This window comes from Pyxicephalus adspersus, chromosome 6, assembly GCF_032062135.1.
Source record: "Pyxicephalus adspersus chromosome 6, UCB_Pads_2.0, whole genome shotgun sequence".
NCBI lineage: Eukaryota > Metazoa > Chordata > Amphibia > Anura > Pyxicephalidae > Pyxicephalus > Pyxicephalus adspersus.
Window position 1 is genome coordinate 106,896,621 of NC_092863.1, and position 22,679 is coordinate 106,919,299.

Sequence of the window (22,679 nt, forward strand, 5' to 3'; positions counted from 1 at the left end):
CGGCCTGAGCTCATTCCTGATGGATGGAATTCCCAATTTAATTGTTCTAAAGGGAAATGATACCGATCTATTTCCCCTTGATGTGTGATTATTATATAGCTGTGCTCATCACTCAACATTACAATCAGGTTGCATTACAAAGAGTTTGCAGAGTAACGTGCGTTATCTGGAGAGATCACAGAGATATTTTGTTTGTGGAGCCATGTGGACGGAGGAGAGAGGAATCAATGATTGGACCCGTATAACTGAGCTGTGTAAAGGACAAATAATAATACAAAACTCTGCTCAGTGCTGGAATTTGTACCTCACCTCTGATCTCTGGAGGACTTTCATTTATTCCCAAACTAAATTCTGCTGCCACCAAACACAGTCATAGTGATCACACTGGTATAATATATATTGTCTAGGTGCAGGAACCTGAATGTACAGTAAATGTAATTGTGTTCTCACACTGTGTATATGATGGGCGTGTCCTGTGTTATACTCACCTGTACAGGTAACAGTGGGCGGAGTCCACTCCTGGGAGGTGCGGGGGTTGGTACATCTCATTCTGTCTGATGATGGATAATATCCAGATTTACATTGTACTGTCACTGAATCTCCCTTATTATAATATTCCTTGTCCTGAATGAGTCTCTCCATATTTCCTATGATTGGCCTTCTACACTGAGCTGTGCAATCAGAAGATAAATCCCGATCATTATACATTGTATACAGTGTGATGAATAACGTGCATTGTGTGTGATGGGGCTGGGTTAGTTGTTGGACCTATCGGTGTTTATATTGGATTGTGGTCTGAGCTCCTCATGGGCGGATCCTGGGATTAGTCTGCAGGATTGTATTGGGGCAATCATTAGAATATTCAATGGGAAGCCATCAGTTATCAGGGAAGAGGAAACATTAGTATCACTGGAAGGACAAATGGCTGCTCTGTGCCTGAGAGATGGAAGAACTGGAAAGCTTTGTCAGCCAATCACCTCCATGCTGTGTGAGCTGTGACAGTACTGGGAAAGTTGCAGAACCTCTCTGCAGAGGTGTTCTGGAATTGGAGCTGGGGTCTGCCTGGCCAAAATAAAGGGGGACAACAAGCACATGTCCCATAGCAGGACTATACCTGGCATGGAAAAGGGGTGGCAGAAATCTTTGGCCCATTGCTGGACATAACAGATCCCCTGGCTGCCTCCATAGTGGGGGAGAAGGGGCCCCATGTAAAATATTAGGGTCCCATCCCCACAACCTGTCCTGTAAATGTTTCCTTAAATGTCATACTGTATGTTGCAGCTCATTATCTTTATCATTTTTACTTTTCAGTACATTTTTAACAAATGGAGAAAAAACAGCTGTCAGTCCTGCCAGAAATGCTGTGTACCCCCAACTTCCTGTGGACTACATTGATATATCAGATATTATAATCAGCTTCCCCAGCTCTTCTCTGTCATGTATTTCTTATATTTCCTAATTCTCCCCCTATCCTGATCATCCTATATAGAGATTATTTATCATTCTCATCATGAATAATTTATCTATCACATTTATTCCAAAAGATTATTACAACATTCATATACATGGTAAATATGAGGGGAACTGTCCATGATCACTATAATAATTAAATCCCAAACTAATTTCAATCCCTTTAATAAGTCCCGAAATACGCCCAAGGCAAAGCATTATTTTAAAACATGAGAGTGAATATAATATGAATGTGTGCATATTAGGTTTTCTAAAAGTTACAGTATTGATCATTGTGAAACTTTCCTGAGGAAGCAGAATGAAATCTGCGGAACGTGTAGAGAATAGGAATTCCCTTACTACATTATTGAAGGTGGGTTCTGTACAAAGTTCTGTATCCGCTGATCTTGTGATCATTGCTAACTTTTAATAATTTAAAGCATGAATGAACGGTTTTAAATAACTATTGCTGATTGTACTGAGTATATCGCCCCTGGCTTCCTTGGTGTTTAGCTGAAACCTAACACATTCAGCAGCTGTGTCATTTGCTGATTTATCTCTGAAACTCTACTTGTACCCAGCTATCACACCTGGCTCCTTAGCCCAGACCCTTTGACCTTTGTAATGATGAACTAGATGTCCTCATAACACAAAAATCCTGACTCAGCTGTATCATACCTGTCAGTAACAGGTATTGTAATGTCAGACTGGAACTTGGATTGCTTAAATTCCATTTCAAAATCAGATTAGCTTTGTTAGCTGGAACATTTAGACATGATGGAGGAGGGTCCAGAGAGTTTAGATAGTATGGTGCGCAAGAATTTCGGATGGAGGCCCTACGCTATCTTCTCTATATACTGAATCTTCCATAAAAAACTAGAGGGAATAAATTAGGATGAAATTGTTCTCCACCCAAATGACAGAATTTAGATTCATTAAGCACTTTATATATAACTTTCAGTGTGTGCTGATAATGTGTTCATACTGTGTACCTACCTGATACAGGTAATATCTGAACATCCTACAGAAGATGCAATATACTGTATATAGAACATAGCTCATACTATCTAAACTTTCTGGGCCCTCCCCCACCATGTCTAAATGTTCCAGCTAATGATGGTCATATAGTTCTGATCATAGTAAATTTTTATTTGGATTAAAGCTCATCTGACCTTCGATCAGAATTTGAATCTATATTGTGTAAAAATACCTAAATACTGGCTAACAAAATAGGTAAATAAATTACACATGAAGCATATTTGATTAATAGGCATCTAAAAATGTTCATTTGTACTGACAGTATTTAGGCCATATATTAGACATAGTGGGAGTGTCCCATGTTGTACTCACCTACACAGGTAACAGTGGGCGGAGTCCACTCCTGGGTGGTGCTGGGGTTGTCACATCTCATTGTGTCTGATGCTGGATATAACCATCATCCATGATACACATGGAAGCCACCAGTATTGACATGACCTGCCAGTGATTTAAGGATGGAATTCATGGTGAAATGTCATGGAAGGGAAATGGTATGGACGACAGGGAGCCGAGCACAGAACAGGTATGACCCGAGCAGACTCATTCCCAGCACCAAGGTCCAAAATTGCCATCACTGCTACCCAAAAAGCGGGCTTTTAAGGTATGGGAGAGCCCATGACCCCCCCCCCCATATGTCAGTCCTCAAACCAGAACAGCCTGACCTGAACACTGGCACATGGGGGGGTAAACACATCTTACCCCTGTCTGACACCACTGACACTGAAGCTGCAGATAGGAGGGGGCAAGGAAGCATGGCTCAGTATGTGTAAATGTCTGGGGAGGTCAATGTGTTGATCAGAGCAGTGATTGGGAAAACCGTCTATCAGAGGTTCTGCAACATATATGTGATGGACGGAGGAGCCTGAATACTTCCCTGGTACAGTGCTCGATCTCTATCATCGGGGAGCTGCTGTACCTGACACAACCATACAACTTGGAAGATCTTGGACACCGGAAGCCTTCCTTCTCTGGGTCTGACTTCTTCCTTATCTTTATCTCTCTCTCTTTCCCCCTCCTCTCTCCCCTCCCCCCAGACTTGCCTCAATATTTAGTAATCCTGCACCGCTTCCAGTTTATTACCCTCCCTAGCAGTCTAATTCCATGCAAAAAGCAGTACAATTTTTTGCATGGAAACATATTTTGCATTGTAGGCTGTAATTCTTAGGCGTAATAAACAACTTAAGAAGATTTATATATCGCCAACATATTACACAGCGTTGTACAATAAATAGGGGTTGGAAATGACAAACAGATACAGATAGTGACAGGAGGAGGAGAGGACCCTGCCCCAAGTTTCTTACAATTTGGGATAGTGCAGAGAAAGCAACAAGGGTGCTATAGTTATGGCAGGATCAACAGGTAGTTTCTGCACTTGCTGACAATATTCATTATAAAACTTGTGCAATGACCATCACTAAGCTGCCATGTCTGTATAGAACATTGTCACCATAGGTGGGGCACATACAGATATTGGACCCTTTATTACCACCCAGCAGTGCCTGCAGATAATGGAATACGATATGGTGATCCATTGTACTCACCTATACAGGTAACAGTGGGCGGAGTCCACTCCTGGGGGGTGCTGGGGTTGTTACATGTCATTATGTATGATGATGGATAATATCCAGATTTACATCGAACTATCACCAATTCTCCCTTAATATAATATTCCTTGTCTTCAATGACTCTCTCCACATTTCCTATGATTGGCTTGGCACACTGAGCTGTGGAATCAGAAGATAAATCCCGATCATTATACATTGTATACAGAGTGATGAATAACGTGCATTGTGTGTGGTGGGTTGGTTGTTGCACCTTTCAGTATTACACTGCACTCTTATTTCATATTGTTCATAATACGCCTTCTTCTGCGGGAGCCGCGTGTTTGGTATTGCTGGCTGTGCACATGTAGAGGAAATCATATGTTTATATGTGTGATTGTAAGATGTATGTATGTAATGATTGTGTATGTGGAATGTAGCTGGAATTGGTCGGACCACACAATCTGTGACCCCAGAATGTGGCTTTATTTCCTTGTAATAGTGACCAATGCTTGATATGTCAGATATTATAATCAGCTTCCCCAGCTTTCCTCTGTCATGTATTTCTTATATTTCCTGATTCTCCAGGAATGTCAGGACAAGGATGACTTCTTAATGCAGAATAATGGTTATCTCTGCTGTGTCAGCACGCTGCGGGCCCGGTCATTATATTATATTGGGCAGGGAGGGGACCTGCTCCATATTGCTGCATTGTATAATGATGGGAATAGGAATGGTATAAATGTGATAATAATCAGATCAGTGGGGACGGTCTGTAGGTTTCATCAGATTGGATGGATCAGACTGGAGAGTCATGACCTCTGGCTCCCTGCAGTCTGTATATTGAAATACTCACCTATACATTGTGGTGGAGGATTCCAGCCATTGGCAGTTCCAGGATTTACACTATCACCCTAATTCATGAATGAAATCCGTAATTTCGCGCCATACTTTCGTTCCGCTGGTTGCGCGTACTTTCGCGCCATCGGGTTCCCGCGGGCCGAAGTCAAATGCGCTTGTACACTCGCCTCCTCACTGCGCACAGCCAGATTCCTGCCTTGATAACAATGAGCAATAGGGGTTGCGAATCTGCTAATTAAAGCGATTAGATTTCAGCTGCGCGATTAAGGAGGATCTGGTAATGGTGAGATCATAGCAATTAATTAGCTCTGTTCTGTGCGCATCTACACTCCATTACAGGTCAATTAGAATCTTTAATGCTTCATCTTCTTTTGGGTAAGTGCTACTTTTTTAGGTTACATTATACTCATTCACAAAATAATTCATTTATTGTTACATTTGTTGCACTGTTTTTATACTTTTTGGTTTGCTTTGCAACACTGCAAACTAATTGAGATATAGCTGTATATATACTAGTAAGCACTTCATAATACGTCATCTCACAATAGTATGAATTGTAAAAAATTCTCACCAAGCATTAGTGATCTAATTAAAATATCAACTAAACTTTACACTAAATGACAAAAAATTAAAAGAATAAAGAAACAAAAACAAACAAACCACATGTAAATCCACACTTCAATGTAAAGCCAAAATAGTTCACAAATGGCCCAACAAATATTGCATTCAAAATATACTTACCAAAGCAATATGCAATTTTGCCCTATCAAGGGTAGAAATAAGAAAATATTTATGCAGGACAAACAATGAAAAGTGTTAAAAATAAAAAAAGCATCATTTTGCAAAACAATTTGGCCACAAACACATGACTAGGGTAACTCGTACCCTTCCCCTTCAAGATTTCCCCCCCCCACACCACAATTTCTTACTTACCAATCTTCCACTCGCCAGCCCTATTCTCAGCCTCCCTCCTCCCCTTCTTAACCTAAAATCAAACACACTACAACATCTGCATTTTAATGGCTGGCAAGCAGCCGTTTATTAACCAATACCAATTTATTAACAATAATCATAACTTATTAAAATATTCATAAATATAATAATTTAACACATAACATTGACAACAAATAAACAATATACAATAAATCCAATAATATTAAAACCAATAAATAACTTCAAATGACATTTCTAACTAACCTTTATCAATTTAACACTTTAATAACTACCTTACAAATGATAATTTAATCCTTTATATTTATGTCTTCCAAACGATTCCCATATAACCGAATTCTTTTATATCCAACCAACAACTAGGTTGCAGGTCCGGAAGGTAAAGTCCGCCACCACCATCACATCACCATATTTACCAAATCACCATACCATTCTGGCCCCTAAGCAGCCCATTACCACTTTAGAGGCCTCCACCTTTTACCACTTAAAAGGGGTCACCACCACCAAGGGTGCCCCTTTAACCAAACTTAACCTAGCACTCTTACCTTCCACCAAACCTCAACCGCCACAGCGCACGGGCGGGAAACCTCACTCCCGTGCGCTCTTCCACACCCTGATTGCTCTGTCCACTCCGTCCTGTATACTTAAACACCAAATATCCGTACCCACATCAGACAAATGTACTCCATCACCCCTCAGGAACCGCCAAGTCTCCTCCTCCAATTCCCTATGTCTCACCACTATGCCACCATTCCTTGCCACAAACCGCCCGACTTCTTTGTTCACCTTAATTCTGGCTTTATTAATACGTTCCACTGACCTCACCCCCCTCCACACTGCCCTTGCTACAATATCCGACCACACCAATATTGTCCCCGGAAATTCCATCTTCAACCTTAAAAAATCTAACCGCACGTCCCTGACCAACTCCCTCATACCTCTTTGAGCCAAATCGTTACCTCCAGCGTGCATCACCAAAACATCCGGCGCCCTTCCAGCGATGCGCATCTCCTGACTTCCGGGACCATCCTACTCCAAAGCATCCCACGCACTCCAATCCACCGCACCATGACCTCCTCTCTCGGGAAACCCAGCTGCCTGCCTTCTTGCCGCACCGCGGCCCTACGAGCACCCCGCCACACATATGAGTGCCCTACGATCCAGACCAGACACCGATGAGAACCTAAAACAAAAACAACAATGAACAACAAACTCACATATCCCAACCACCCCTATACCAACCGACCCTTTACAACAAGTGGGGCCTAACATACAATTGAAATCGCCTTGATTCCCAATGCCCTATGCGCCTAATGGCCTCATCTCCTAATCCCCACCTAGCGGCTTCCGTAGCAGCCCCAATCCGGAATGAGTGTGATGAAAAAGCCGCCACATCCACCCCAACGAGCTGCAAACATTTCCTAAATACTGCATTAAATTGAAATTGTGACAAAAAGGCCCCATCCTCATGAACCAACAAGGGACCCATCTGGTCACGTCTTATCCCCAGAAAACGCTCAACAGCCCGCACCGGACACACCCCTGATCCCTCACCCAAACGAAACATCCTAACCAGCATACCCCTGCCCCTTTGATATGTTTTGGACCTTCTGATCCACATACTCACCTCCTCTCCCGAGCAGACCACGTCCTCGAACAAAAGACCCCCCGGCCGCCGTTTGGATGGGCTGACCAGTTCACTTATGCGCATGGCCCCAAAAAAGGCTATACAGAATGCTGCCGTAAACAAACACCTCTCATATCCGTCCACACAAACGACTCTCACACTGTCCACCAACCGCTGCAGCAAACCAAAGGATACCGGCCGCCTGCCATCCCGCACCTGCCGGCCCCTTCTGTACCCTTTCAACGCCTGCCGCACTATAAAGTCCTTGGTCCTATCTTTCCAACCATGCCACTTGAACCAAAACGCCATACCAGCCATCATCCTGTTTACAGCTGCCACCGAAGCCCCCCTGGAAATCTCCCTAGCCAACCAATACACCAGCACATGCCCCGCTGTACCCTCCTCCTCACGACACCCCAGCTGTGTCCACAAACCATCCCATTCCTTCCACACCGCAGAATACGCCCCCCATGTACTTGCACTCACCGAGCTCCTGATCAAACCTCGGATAATCCCAACGCTATTCTCCACAACACTTCTGGACATGGGCAACCGCATTGCTCCGCTTCTGGTGCCAACGCGCGAAACTTGTCCCACTGAAAACTAGACAGCTCATCAGCGATCACATTAAACACGCCCGGAATGTGCCTAGCAAACAGGAAGATATTCAGTTGCATACATCTAAAAACCAATTGACGCATCAACCTTACTGCCAGCACTGATGAAACAGAAAATTTATTCACAGCTTGCACAACCCCCAAGTTGTCACAATGAAACCTCACATTCCTATTAGCCAATTCTGCCCCCCAAAGTTCAACAGCCAACACAATCGGAAATAATTCCAACAGCACCAAATCCTTCACCAACCCCTCCTCCACCCACGACTTGGGCCACTCGCCCGCACACCATTTCCCTCCAAAGTACACACCATAGCCCAACGCTCCTGCGGCATCTGTAAACAATTCCAAATCGAATGCGTCAACCGGTCCCTCCATCCACAACGCCCGACCATTAAACGAACCCAAAAACCTATCCCAAGCCTCCAAATCTGCCCTCACTTCTTTGGACAGCCGCACAAAATGCAACGGCTGCCTTACGCCCTCGGTCGCCGCCGCCAGCCTCCTGCAGAAAATCCTGCCCATCCTAATCACCCTGCAGGCAAAGTTGAGTTTGCCCAAAAGAGATTGCACTTCCTGCAGCCGCATTTTGCGCCTCCCCTTTGCCACACGCACGTCATTCCGTATACTAACCAGCTTGTCCTGCGGTAACCTGCACTCCATGCCCACAGTATCCAGCTCAATACCCAAAAATGTCAGTACCGTAGTCGGCCCCTCCGTCTTATCTGCCGCAAGCAGAATGCCAAATTTCTCCGCTACATGCTGCAATGTGGCCAACAACACCCTACACACCCCGCTCCCTGCCGGGCCAACCATCAAAAAGTCATGCAAATAATGAATAACTGAAGCCACCTCCGCCACTGTCCTAACCACCCATTCAACAAATAAAAAATTTGTTAAATTTGTGTGCTAAATTTTTCAAACAAAGCATAGGAAACCGAACAACCCATAGGCAAACAACGGTCAACAAAATACCGCCCACCCCACTTACAACCCAGCAAGCACATACACTGTGGATGAACTGGTAACAACCGGAACGCTGCCTCAATGTCCGCCTTCGGCAATAAAGCCCCTTGTCCATATCTCCTCACCAAGGCAATTGCCGCATCAATCGAGGTATAACACACCGTGCATGCTTCAGGTAATATCCCATCATTTACCGATTCCCCAGGCGGAAAAGACAAATGATGAATCAAACGAAACTTACCTGAATCTTTTTTAGGAACCAAGCCCAACGGCGACACAACCAAACCTTCCAGCGGCGCTTCCTGAAATGGGCCCGCCATCCGTCTCAAACTTACCTCTGTCGCCAACTTCTCAGCCACCACCTCCGGATGTCTCAATGCCAACTTCAAATTCCTGGGCTCCTGAAACCCCCCTACCACCCCACTAGGAATCCAGAATCCCTCCATGAACCCTTTCTCCAGTACCCCAGCCGCCTCCCTGTCCGGATTCTTACTTAAAAAGGTGGACATCTTTTCTACCTTCACCGGAGTCACCCCCTTTTCCAGAAGAGTCGCCCTCTCTGCCACCACCTGTCTTGAAACACCTTGAGAGCCCATGATTGCCTCCGCATCCCGAGCATTCATGCTTGAACCGACAACTTCCTCCAAACTTGCACCCTCCTTCATTAAACATCCAGCAGTGCCCCTTCTTTCTAACGGCCGGCACCCCCGGTGCTTGCTGACCGCCGACCCCCCCATGAAAGGACTGCAACCCCATCGCCCTAGGACCTGACATCAGCTTCATCCATAGACCTATGTCCTTATGATCCCAACGCAATGACTGTCTGACGGCCTTCCGTTGGCGGAATTGCTCGTCATAGCGCAGCCACGCAATCCCCCCAAACATCCTATTAGCCTCCCTGATCGTATCCAAATAACAAAAAAGCGAGGCACACAACTCCGGCTGCTTCTCCCCCAACACACTCGCCAAAATACAGAATGCCTGCATCCAGTTCATGAACATGCGTGGAATCAAGCGGTGCCGCCTCAACTCGCTGTCTTCTTTGCGCCCTTCCCCTCCCCCCACCCTTTCCAAATTAAACCTCTCGAGCGGTAGCAATGTGAAAATATCTACATACTCACCCTTCAAAATACGCTCCCGGACTTCCTCCTTCAAATGAGCCCCCAGCGGTCCCTCAAAACACACATACACCTCCCCTTTAGCCGCATCTCCAACCCCTTGCTGTTCCACCTGCTGCCCCCCTTGCCCAGCCTGACCTACCCCCGCACCGGTACTGTCCACCGCCCCTACAGCCCCTCCCCCCCCTTGCTGTCCTTCCCTGAGGCCCCCATCCCCTTTGTCCCCTACCGAGCGCCCCCCAACATCCAAGCGCCGCACAACTTCCTTCAATCCATCCAGCACCGCTTGCACCCCTTCTCCAAAAACACTGCCAAGCTCCCCCCACCCCCTTTTCCGCCCCTTGCAGCATCAAGGACCCCCCTTACCTGGTCACCGCCCAGCTCCCCCCTCAGACCCCCTGCCCCCACCCCACCCAATGGCCCCCCCGTTAGCCTACCTGACAGTCCCGGTTCCCGGAAGCCTGCCAGCTGTCCATCCGGGCCCCGCTCTGCCTCCAGCGCCTGGCCCGCATCCGACTCCTCCCCGGACGGTGACAGCTCCCCTTCTGACTGGGGAGCTTCCGCATCTGGATCGTCCATCCGGCCTGGCCATCCTGAGGACGCGGCGCGACCTCCAACGTCACTTCCGGGCGACGCGTCCATTTCCGGAAACTGCAGGGCCATCTTGGCCACGCGGCCTTCCCCGCCAGGCCCGGCCGGACGCCGGGCCCCTCCCGCTTTCTGCAACCGGAGCTCCGGAGCCTCCTCTGCTGCGTCCGCGGATGGACCAGCAGCCCCAAACCGCCACCGGGACCCCACACTAGGCGAGGCCCTGGCTTCAGGTAAGGCCTGCCTGTAAGATGTGCTCGCCCTAGGGGACAAGGGGCTGCGCTCCCTGGCAGCCGCAGCCTCTTTCTTAGCCACCGCCTTCCTGGGTCCCCCAGGCTGGGGAACCCCAGCAAAGGATGAGGCCCCCACAGGCAGGGCCTCACCATGCTGCACATGGGGGCTGTGCTCCCTCCCATCCACAGGCCCCCTGACCTTGTAAGCCTTCTGAGCATTTGCAGAGCGTGGCTCCAGCTGCTCTGGCTGCAGGTGAAACCTCCCCTCTCAAAGCCTCACCTGGGTTCACCAGAGGGCTGTGCTCCCTCTCAGCCGCAGCCCCCCTGTCAGAACTCCGCCGACGGCGGGGATTCCTCCCTACTTTAGGACCAGACTTGGGCAAACGCCGCCCAGCTGACCTATTAGGAGGGTCCCTGGAGGGGCTCCCAGTATGGCGCTGAGTCCTTGCAAACGGTTCTGGGCTTAGGCGCACCGGAGCTCTATCTCTCCGAGGCCGCAGCCCCTCTAACCTATCCTCTTGCTGTTCTCTAACATCTCCCCTCACAGCCTCCTCTAACCTATCCCGCAGCCATGCCTCACCTTGAGACGCAGCTGCCGCCCTAAGCTGGCGCATTAAGGTGTCAACCGACTCCATGCTGCCTGACCTCCCTATCCAACTTCTTTTCTTCAAAAATGTGCCTCACTAACGTTCCTCTCCCCCTTTTATCAATTCCTTACTCCTCCCTCTCTACTTCCGACCAAACCCTCTCTCCTCACCCCTCTCTTGCCCTGCAATTGACCTCACCTTCCTCCCCCCTTCTCCTCGCGTCTGTCCGAGTACTCCTGTCATGCTGCCCTCCGCAGAAATTTCCCTGCTCTGGGCCTCTCTATACCATAGCATTAAAATTGACTTCAAAATTGCAAAATAGACATTTACATTCGAAGTAAAAACAAAGCAAAGTATCAAATGCAGCAACATAGATTAATTAGGATAACAAACAAAACAACAGCCCCCTAAAAGAAAAAGACAAAAGGAAAAAGCAAGTTAAGCCACACCCTTATATATGCTCAAACCTCAAGAGAAAGTTGAGTTGGGGAGGATTTAATGGTAAAAGTATTTTCCATATATATATTTATAGTTATTGTGGCACATGAATAAATATATATATATTTATTTATAATTATTGTAGGATAGGAATAAATATATACACACACACATATACGTAAGCAGCAAAAGAACGTGTGCGCGCTTGTTACTTTATTGAGAAAAAAAAAAAAGAGTTGTGCGAGATCTCTGGCCCGCAGCATCGCGCTCGTTCACATGCATCCGACAAGGCATCGGAAGCTTTTACATAGGCGCCTATGGAGAGGAGTTGAACTCGGTTAACTCTTGCCTAACAGGAAAGAAATTAGCGATTTAAAAATATGCGTTTTTCTTAGCGCACATAAACGTTTTAAACATTTTAACAGCGCAAACATTTTTTTTAGGGCTAAGGGTGATATGTGTGCAAATAGAAAGAATGATTTTTTAGGGGAACAGTGACTTTTAATGCAAGCTCGCCAGTGTAAAGCTGCCGGAGATGCGCGGCTCCGGCCGCGATCTTATCCAGTTGCTGACTAGCGCGATGCCTTCCGATTTCAGCTCGCGAATACGAATGCGCGAGCAAGCGTCCGATTTTGCTTGATGAATTAGGCCCATTGTACAATGGATTGAAGTGGCCCATATCCGAGCTGACATGTTACTGTCACCGTCTCATCTTTATAATAAAATTCCTTTTCTGGGTCCATCTTCAGTATTTCCCCATCTGGATTCCTACACACAGCTGTGATGAGAAGAGATCCATCTGAGTGATTTGGGTAACATTACACATAATGTATGTAGCTGTAGGATCATCAGTAGGGATCAATGAGTTACTGGCACTGTTCCTCCTCTACATTTCTCATCTGGGTGTAATATTTCCCCATCGGACTTCTTACACACAGCTCTGAGGTTGAACAAGGGTTGGGGGATTTACATGGCCGGGGTAATTCACATAGAGCTATCATTCTGAAATCCCTGCACTCCTCTGTACTGTTTGGGGGTTTACTAATAACAGTGTATACCAACAACGACATGCCGATACTACAGGTCAAAGGGTATTATTTATGTATATTATTACCTTGTACTTATATAGAACCAACATATAATGTAGCGCTTTACACTTTAGGTCCATAGGCACCAACATCTTTCCAAGTGACTAACTCTCCTTGGTTCCAGCCAAACACATCGCCTCAGGGAATAACGTCATAACGTCATTTCAATGAGGAGAACCACAAGAAGGGGATATTTATATTTGTGATCCCCATCAATGTTTTATCATCAAATCACCTAAAGAGAGCAGCAAAATCCTGCTATGATAATTCACATAAAATATGTGGAAGAAACTCAGGTGAGCCGTTCTGTCTGTGACCGAAGCCGCTTTGCTCAGCTCTGAGACCTCCTATGTGAAAGCTTTCCTCACTCCTCTATGCAAGGATTGGGACAATGTCTGGAATATTGCTGTTTTAGCAAAATACATTGGAAATGGTGGAGAAGGCAGGTTTTAGTGCAATGCTGTTACAAAAGCTCCCCCTATCAATCCTGATCATCCTATATAGAGATTATTTATCATTCTCATCATGAATAATTTATCTATCACATTCATTCCAAAAGATAAATACAACATTCATATACATGGTAAATACGAGGGGAACTATCCATGATCACTATAATAATAATTAAATCCCAAACTAATTTCAATCCCTATAATAAGTCCCGAAATACGCCCAAGGCAAAGCATTATTTTAAAACATGAGAGTGAATATAATATGAATGTGTTCATATTAGGTTTTCTAAAAGTGACAGTATTGGTCATTGTGAAACTTTCCTGAGGAAGCAGAATGAAATCTGCGGAACGTGTAGAGAATAGGAATTCTCTTACTACATTATTGAAGGTGGGTTCTGTACAAAGTTCTGTATCCGCTGATCTTGTAAAATTAAAACCTATGTGGCTCACAGCTGATGTTAAGGAACAAGAAAAGGGCATTCCAAAAATATAAAAATTAAGGATCACCTTCATCATCTGAAACCTATAAAGAATATAACAAAATATGTAAAAAGGAGATAAAATGTGCAAAACTTCAAAATGAAAGATAGATTGCAAAGGCAACCCCCCGAAAAATTTTCAAATATATTAATAGCAAAATGTTCAGATCTGAGCATGTAGGCCCCTTAAAGGATGTTCGCTAGGTTGGTAACTGGGGATAAAGACAAGGCAGATTAACTTTTTAGCTCTGTATACACAAAGGAAAATGGCAGAGCTCAAGTCAAAATTCATAATAGCAATGTCACTGCCTTAAATGAGTCACAATGGCTCAGAATTGATATGATCGAGAAACAGCTGGGAAAAATTAGGGTTGGCAAAGCACCAGGACCTGATGGATTACATCCACGTGTCCTCAAGGAGCTGGGCTCAGTTATTTCAAAGCCATTATTTCTAATCTTTAGAGACTCTTTAGCTGGCAAGGTACCTATCTTCAAGGAAGCAAAGTCATTACCATTTAACTACAGACCCGTTAGTTTACCATCTATAGTTGGAAAGGTCTTAGAGAGTTTGATAAAGAGCACATGAGTGATCAGAAGGGGACAATCAATGGCACATGAGTGATCAGAAGGGGACAATCAATGGCACATGAGTGAGTTTCAACAATAAATGTGTACTGTAGTCTTCTTCATGGAAAAATAAGACATCCCCCTGAAAATAAGACCTCGAGCATATTTTGGCATTTCAAAAAATATAAGACAGTGCCTTATTAGAGTATATAATATAATTATATCTATATTATATGATTATTTCTTCTTCTTTTTTGAATCCAATACAAAAACCGTAGATCTCGTTTTTGCACTTCGCGGCTGGAGATTGGAGGAGCAGGACATGTCCCAGGATATGCGGGGACCAGCAGGATGCCGGGGGACAGTGACAGAGCAAGGTAAGTGTTTTTTTTTGTTAAAAGCGACCCAGACTGTGACTCAGGATTACTTTTTGCATGTAAAATCCACCCTGAGTCACACTTGGGATTACCGCTAGGCGGGTTTACTCACACCACATTACTGGTCCTTGGAGCTGCTGCTGGGAGAAGCTACATGTAGCGTCTTCTCCAAGGCAGTAGTTCCCTGTCATCAAGAAGTGGTAACTGCACAGCAACTTCACCACTAGTCTGAACACAGCTGTAAGACCCAGCTTTCAAGGCAGGTAGAAGGGTCCCGCACAAGGTAGCTGGTGAAAAATCCAGCCCTGGCTGTGGGCATCCTAATTTAGTGCCCCAAGCTAGATTCTAACAAACAGATATCAAGCGCCAAAACCTCCTAATGAAATAATCCACAATATATTCCCAACAGCAGCAAATATAGCCAATGCTGTACAGCAGAGGAAAGCTTTCTGTACAATGGGTATGATCAGCATAGCAGAAAACACCTTTTAGGGTTTTAATCCCAAAGCTAACCCCACATGTTCCGGCTTTAGAGAGGCTTCAGAGTTTGAACATGGATGGAGGGAAGTTCTTTCGGGCCCCTAAAATGCATTGGTTGTATCTCCTGAGACTGGAAAATGAAACGTGGACACACAATTTTTTGTTACAATTACTTGCTACATTTCATTATTACATTTCAGATATTTCATATCTGACATCATGTGCAGAGAAAATATTGATTTGCAGATAAATGAAAGAGATGAAAATACAAAAGTAAAAATATCGCTTTGTATCTCTGAATCACACTCCTCTGCTGGGTTTATAGTCAGATAGTCCATTCTTTGGACTACAGTGGCTGAAACACTTCCTGGCAAATTTTGGAGGGAAGTGGTGGTGGTGGGTAGGTGGCTGCAGTATGAGAATGTGTAGCACCCTTCATTTATCTTTTATTGGGGGTCATGCAGGGATGTAGATAGAAGAGTGCAGACCTTACTGTTTTTACTGTCTGGTCTGATCTGTTCATGATCTGTCTATACCCTGCCTAATAATCCCTAATAATTATCCCACCCTAAAAGCCTGCACAGAGATATACAAATACCTGTAAAGGCATTTTTAGGCATTTGCAAGCAGTCCCTAATAATCTCTGATCAGATCTGTGGTCTAAAATAACATATTCTGCATCTAGAGAGGGTCCAAGATGATCTGGTATAAAAAGCTTTGATAGTCAAATATGGGAGGCAATACCAAACAATTTAAAAAAAAAATTCAATCGGGTAAGAAGGGTTGAACGGCGGCAAATGTTATACTAATTTCATAAAATAGGGGAACTAATGATAAAAAATGGTTTTTCGTCGGTCTTAGGGTTATTTTTTAAAAAATTATTAACCATGCTAATTTTTCGACATACCATTTATTCAAAAGGTTTTCCATTTTTTGGCAACTATTAAATAAATTTTAAAGATATGGTTCACGCCATAACAGAGTTACATGTATTATAAACATCTATTCCATGGTTTTAGAGGTTTTGGATGTAAAAACCTACTTTCTAATAGAATTTAAGGATTAATAAGTTTCGCTACTAACAATTTATTTTTAATAATTTTCCATCGCGCCTATTACTTAAAAGGATCTAGACATATTCGCGTTTGATCAGAGCATCTGGCAAAGGGAAGTCTTCTAGTACCAACTTTCTTTGCTTTTCTGAGATGTCATGTGATCAAATGCCAAGAACCGGTAAGTTGAGGGCGCATGCACCAGCATCTATGGCAGTAAGTTTGCTAGACTGCTCCTTCAAGGCACTACATCCAGCTCCCCCACATGAAGACCCAGCAACTACTGTGATCGCTCAAGCAGAGAGAGACATCTAGCAGCGGCACTGGCCGCAGCAGCGTGCTCCTCAGCTCCACCATGGTAGGTAAAAACACAGGAAAAACTAAAGATTGGGTTTCCCGGCGGCAGACATCACAGGAGCAGGCTAAGATGGCGGAATGCTGGGCTCTGTCCCATACAATGCGGTCACCGCTAGTGGACATACCAGGTCTCCAGAAGGCTGGCCAAGGTAGGAAAAAGGGGCACGGATGCAAGGGAATGAAAAGGGACATCTCCACCTCTTGTCCTTGGAGACTTCTTTGGAAGGTTCAGACACTCTGGGACCATCCCAAAAGAAGGATATTTCCCAGGGTCAATTACTATTACCCAGCCCTGCTCCTTCCTCTATGAGCAATAGAGAATCTATGTTATCTGCTGACTATATTCAAACAGAGGAAAGGCATTTTGTAAGATCCCAGGAGGGTTTGACCTCCCTCACTGAAAGAGAATCAAGATTGTATGCACACCTGGTAGTTCTTTTACATACTGAACTGGTGAAAACATTGGCATTCTCAAAATGTAAAGCAAATCTCGATTTGGAAGCCAAGATAAAGGAGCTACAATATAAAATTGATGATTTGGCAAACGGCTCCAAGCAAGCTAATTTCCTCATTAGAGGCTTACCAGAGTCATTTAAAGATATAACATCTGTGGTTAATCAATTTATTAAGGAAAAATTGCCTGATATTTTGGAACCCTTTCTTGAGATTGATAAAGTATACGGAGCATTGAGAAAGCTTCAAATGGATGGTCCCCCAGGGTCATAATAGTAAAGCTTCATTACTACTCTACAAAAGAAATACTAATGCAGACTCTGAAAGGACCTGGTTCAGTGGTGATGGAAGGAGTCTCAGTCCAAATCTATTCTGATATTTCATCTTTTACTATACAACGTAGGAAAGTTTTGAAACCTTTGCTTCAGATTCTTATCGCTCAAAAGATAAAGTATTGTTGGGCCTATCCATTTTGTCTTGTATTTCAATATAAAGGAAAGACACTATTGTTTGAAGAAGGGGAACAGTTATTACAAAAGCTTGATTTATCATCCTCCTTAATTGTTCAACCACACTTGGCGAAAGTAGATCAAGTCTCTTTATATCCGCTATGGGAAAAGGCTGGCCAAAGTTCCAAAAAGAAACTAAAATCTGTTGAGAAACAGTGATCTAATGTGGAAACCTAATGCGAATTTTATTTATCCTACTGAAACTCTGGAGGTAGCGAGGCTTAAATAGCATCTTGTATCATGTAAAGGGAAGAAATGCTTATTAGTCAATGTATATAAACTTTTAGCTTAAAATGATATAGTTGATTGGTAATACCATTAGGTTTGTTAAATTAATTATTTATTTTTGATTATAATTGAAGAAGGTCGAAAGAGCTGAGGGGGTAATACATGACCCCACTGTGTGGAGTATTACTGGCAGGGAGTAACTTATATTGGGACCCCTGTTGGTCTCTCCCTATGAAAATGGGACAAGGATATGTCCCTATAGACGGGGTACTTGGGTAGGGGCCATACCCCCAGAGGTAAATAGAGGACTGGGGGTTGACTTGAAGTTGACTTAGCGATGCTTTTGGCCATAGATCTCCAGAAAGCATTTGACAGTGTTTCTTGGCCATACATTTTTAGGGTTTTATCTATAATGGGATTTGGGAACTATTTTGTAAATATATTGAGGGCACTATATGTTAGGCCAACAGCAAATATATTTTGCTGGGAGGCTTTAGCTCTTCTAATATTAGTATTAAAAGGGGAACACGGTAGGTATGGCTACTTTTATTTGCATTAGTAATCGAGCCTTTGGCGATAGCAATTAGGGAACATCCAGATATTAAGGGAATATGGTGTGGTACGAAGGAACATAAATGTGCCTTATTTACTGATAATATTTTGATGTACAATTCTTCTCCTCATATCACCTTACCCAACTTGTTTAACATTTTGGATGAATATGCAGCAATCTCTGGGTTGTATGTTAATTGCTCTAAATCACAGGCATTAAACATTAATTTGCTGATACAGCAAATTACATCAATACCTGGGGATTCAATTGTCTCCCACAAATAATTCATTACTTCAACCTAATTACATCCCCTTATTCAAAAAGAAATTCAGGAGATCTGAACAAATGGGCCATAACTCTTCTATCTTGCCTGGGCAGAATAGCAGTAATTAAGATGAACATCCTCCCCCATGTCTTATACCTGTTTCATACATTACCAATTTTTGTTCCTCCCTTAGTCATAGATAAATTAGATTAAGGTTATGAAATTTATATGGGGAGGTAAATCTAGTAATCTTGGCATGTTGATGCCAAAGTCTCAAGGGGGGTTTAGGAGTGCAATCTTTTAGCGGTCCAAATTTCACATTGAAGAGACAGCTACCATAAGGGGAAGACTTGAATCAATAATGTGGATTTACAAGACATCAAGACAATATAGAAGATGTCAGATACTAAACCACCCTTTGATATTATGGGATAAGATCAAATTTAATCCAAATTTGTGTTTAGAATATGCCCCTCTTACACCTTTATGGAATAACCCAGAGTTTTCCACAGGGAAAGATAGAACACATATTTATTGGTGGTTTAACAACATCTTCTAATATTAGTATTAAAAGGGGAACACAGTAGGTATGGCTACTTTTATTTGCATTAGTAATCGAGCCTTTGGCGATAGCAATTAGGGAACATCCAGATATTAAGGGAATATGGTGTGGTACGAAGGAACATAAATGTGCCTTATTTACTGATAATATTTTGATGTACAATTCTTCTCCTCATATCACCTTACCCAACTTGTTTAACATTTTGGATGAATATGCAGCAATCTCTGGGTTGTATGTTAATTGCTCTAAATCACAGGCATTAAACATTAATTTGCTGATACAGCAAATTACATCAATACCTGGGGATTCAATTGTCTCCCACAAATAATTCATTACTTCAACCTAATTACATCCCCTTATTCAAAAAGAAATTCAGGAGATCTGAACAAATGGGCCATAACTCTTCTATCTTGCCTGGGCAGAATAGCAGTAATTAAGATGAACATCCTCCCCCATGTCTTATACCTGTTTCATACATTACCAATTTTTGTTCCTCCCTTAGTCATAGATAAATTAGATTAAGGTTATGAAATTTATATGGGGAGGTAAATCTAGTAATCTTGGCATGTTGATGCCAAAGTCTCAAGGGGGGTTTAGGAGTGCAATCTTTTAGCGGTCCAAATTTCACATTGAAGAGACAGCTACCATAAGGGGAAGACTTGAATCAATAATGTGGATTTACAAGACATCAAGACAATATAGAAGATGTCAGATACTAAACCACCCTTTGATATTATGGGATAAGATCAAATTTAATCCAAATTTGTGTTTAGAATATGCCCCTCTTACACCTTTATGGAATAACCCAGAGTTTTCCACAGGGAAAGATAGAACACATATTTATTGGTGGTTTAACAACAAATTTAAACGTATTTATGATATTATAGATAAAGGTGACATGGTAAGTTTAGAATATCTAATGATTACAAAGGAATTCCCAAAGAATATATTCAATATAGACAAATTAGATCTTTTATATATTCTAAGATTCGCCAAGCTGTACGTCCATTACATCCAACACCTTTTGAAAGATCTTGTAGATCATTGATGGAAATGAAGAGACAAATCTCGATAATATATGGTATTTTAAAGTTAACAGTAAATAATTTGAAATATATGGAACTTGGAAAAGAGACTTAGGTAAATCATTCACTAGGGAGGAACAGAATGATATGGCATACTCATTATTGAAAATATCATAAAATACAGCCTTAGTTGAAGCCAGCTATAAGGTTATGCTTCGTTGGTATTCCCCTTTATGTTTTAGGGAATGTAAGACCAATATTACATATGTGGTGGTCCAGTCCTGTGTCCCAAACTTTTTAGGATGAGATCTTAGATATAATAACGTAAGTGTTGGAAAGAAAGGTAAAGAGAACCCCAGAGGCAGCATTATTTACCAGATGTGATCTGAGCGCATCTAAATTTCAATTTAAACTTTTAAAATGGATGGCTCTGGCAGCTGAAATCACCTTAGCTAAATCATGGAAGTCCCCGGCTATAATGTACTAATAGACCCATTCAAAGCTAAAATGAATTGGATTATGACTAACAATAAAATGACCCTTATTCTTATAAATACTCTTAAATAAATTTGAAATGCTATGGGATCCATGGACGAGAGATTGTTCAACCATTTTGAACACCTAAATTTGGTAAAATAGTCAAATTCATTTAGTTTGTCCTTCCCTATTTCTAATATGTAAAAATAATCACAATCTATTAAAGATAATTCAATTATAATCATGATAGCACTGTTATCACTTAAATTGAAAGAAGGTTTTAAATTTAAATTGAACTGTAATAGAGATTAGTATTATTACCTTCACTGAATTTTTTTTTTAAGGTTGGGTACACAAGATTATAATTTAACACAAAAAAAATGGCTATACACAAAGAACAATACAGTTATTATATGTCTTAAAGTTTTTAATGTTTATTTCCCTGCCCGTTCTCATTGCTCCTCAGACGGTTAAAATGATTTGCATTGAGATTAAGTTTTATTATGTAATGGTATTGATGTTTGTCCATACTGATCTATTATGTATATTTGTTTGATAAACAGAAAGGTCATAACAGGATACTATCGTTTATTTTTTTTCGTAATATGTAAAATTTCTTTGTTTAAAATTTAGATTGAAAATCTTTGTTTAAAATTTAGATTGAAAAGATTGAAAAAAAAAAGTTGGATCTGCAAATGAGGCTATGATTCAGACAAACTGCATATTTTAATTCCCTGAGAGACAGGAATATTGTCTGAAAACAATATTGAGGACCTGTGCATCCTTACATACAGTGTGGTTGCTATAAATGTTGCAGGTAAATCAGAAGTACCCTTGCTCCGGGGTAATGCATCACATTCACTGTCTTCGTTTCGCTACTGTGACTGATGATGACTGATCCAGACAGTTCACAAGGACTATTTAAGATCAAGTTATGTGATTAGGTCCTCACATTATAATAAAATGACTTTGATAAAAACAGTGAATTTGTCCCACATTTTCAGAGTATTTTTAAGTTGTTCCTTAAAATAATATACATTATACTGGGTAAAGTGCTGGAAGGTAGGTATGTAGGGTATCCCAGATACTACCTCTGAGGAAAATCGAGAAATGATGTATCTGCAGGGAACCTTTCATGTTTATCTGCTGGTTATTCAGAACTTTTGTTTTATGGTTAGTTTTACTGAGAATCTGCAAAATGAGACATATTCCCATTTCCAGGCCCTGCATCTTCCTAAAGCCCAAAAGCCTTTTTAGCACAGCCTGTGTTGTGGCTGTAGGTTGGACTGGGTGTGTATCAGTTTGTTTGTTGCTGCAAAGGAAAGAAGGAGTTTTTGTTATCATTGATACCAACCCCTGCGAGGGAAGAATGTTCTTTTTGCTGTTTACTAAATAAATACGGGAATGAGCCCTAAAGTGAAGTGATGTGTGGAGCTGCCTCCAAGAAGTTTTAAAATATATACTATAAATTTTCAGATAATTCCACCCCAGGGTATCTTGTTCAAACTTAAAAAAGTTTTTTTTTAATTATTTAGATAAGTCTAATAAACCCTAACGTTGGATGACCCATAATAAATTAGGACCCAGTGCAAAGAAGGATAGCTGTGATTGTCTATCTCAACCATCTCAGGTCAATACAAATATAATAAAATTTAGATTCATATGTGTTTACCATGATAAGGAAAGAACCATATTGAGTTACTGGGATTCCATCATGCATAATTTCCACCCCTTCCCCCCC

At 42.5% G+C, this 22,679-nt stretch overlaps 1 protein-coding gene across 1 annotated transcript in view; it reads right to left on the reverse strand.

Moving 5' to 3' along the window:
* LOC140332800 (zona pellucida sperm-binding protein 3 receptor-like) overlaps positions 1-22,679 on the reverse strand; it is a 59,286-nt gene that overhangs the window by 34,315 nt on the left and 2,292 nt on the right. The window contains exon 2 of the mRNA XM_072413992.1: positions 489-671. Within this exon, the coding sequence (XP_072270093.1) occupies positions 489-671 (183 nt within the window). The remainder of the gene's footprint in view (positions 1-488; positions 672-22,679) is intronic.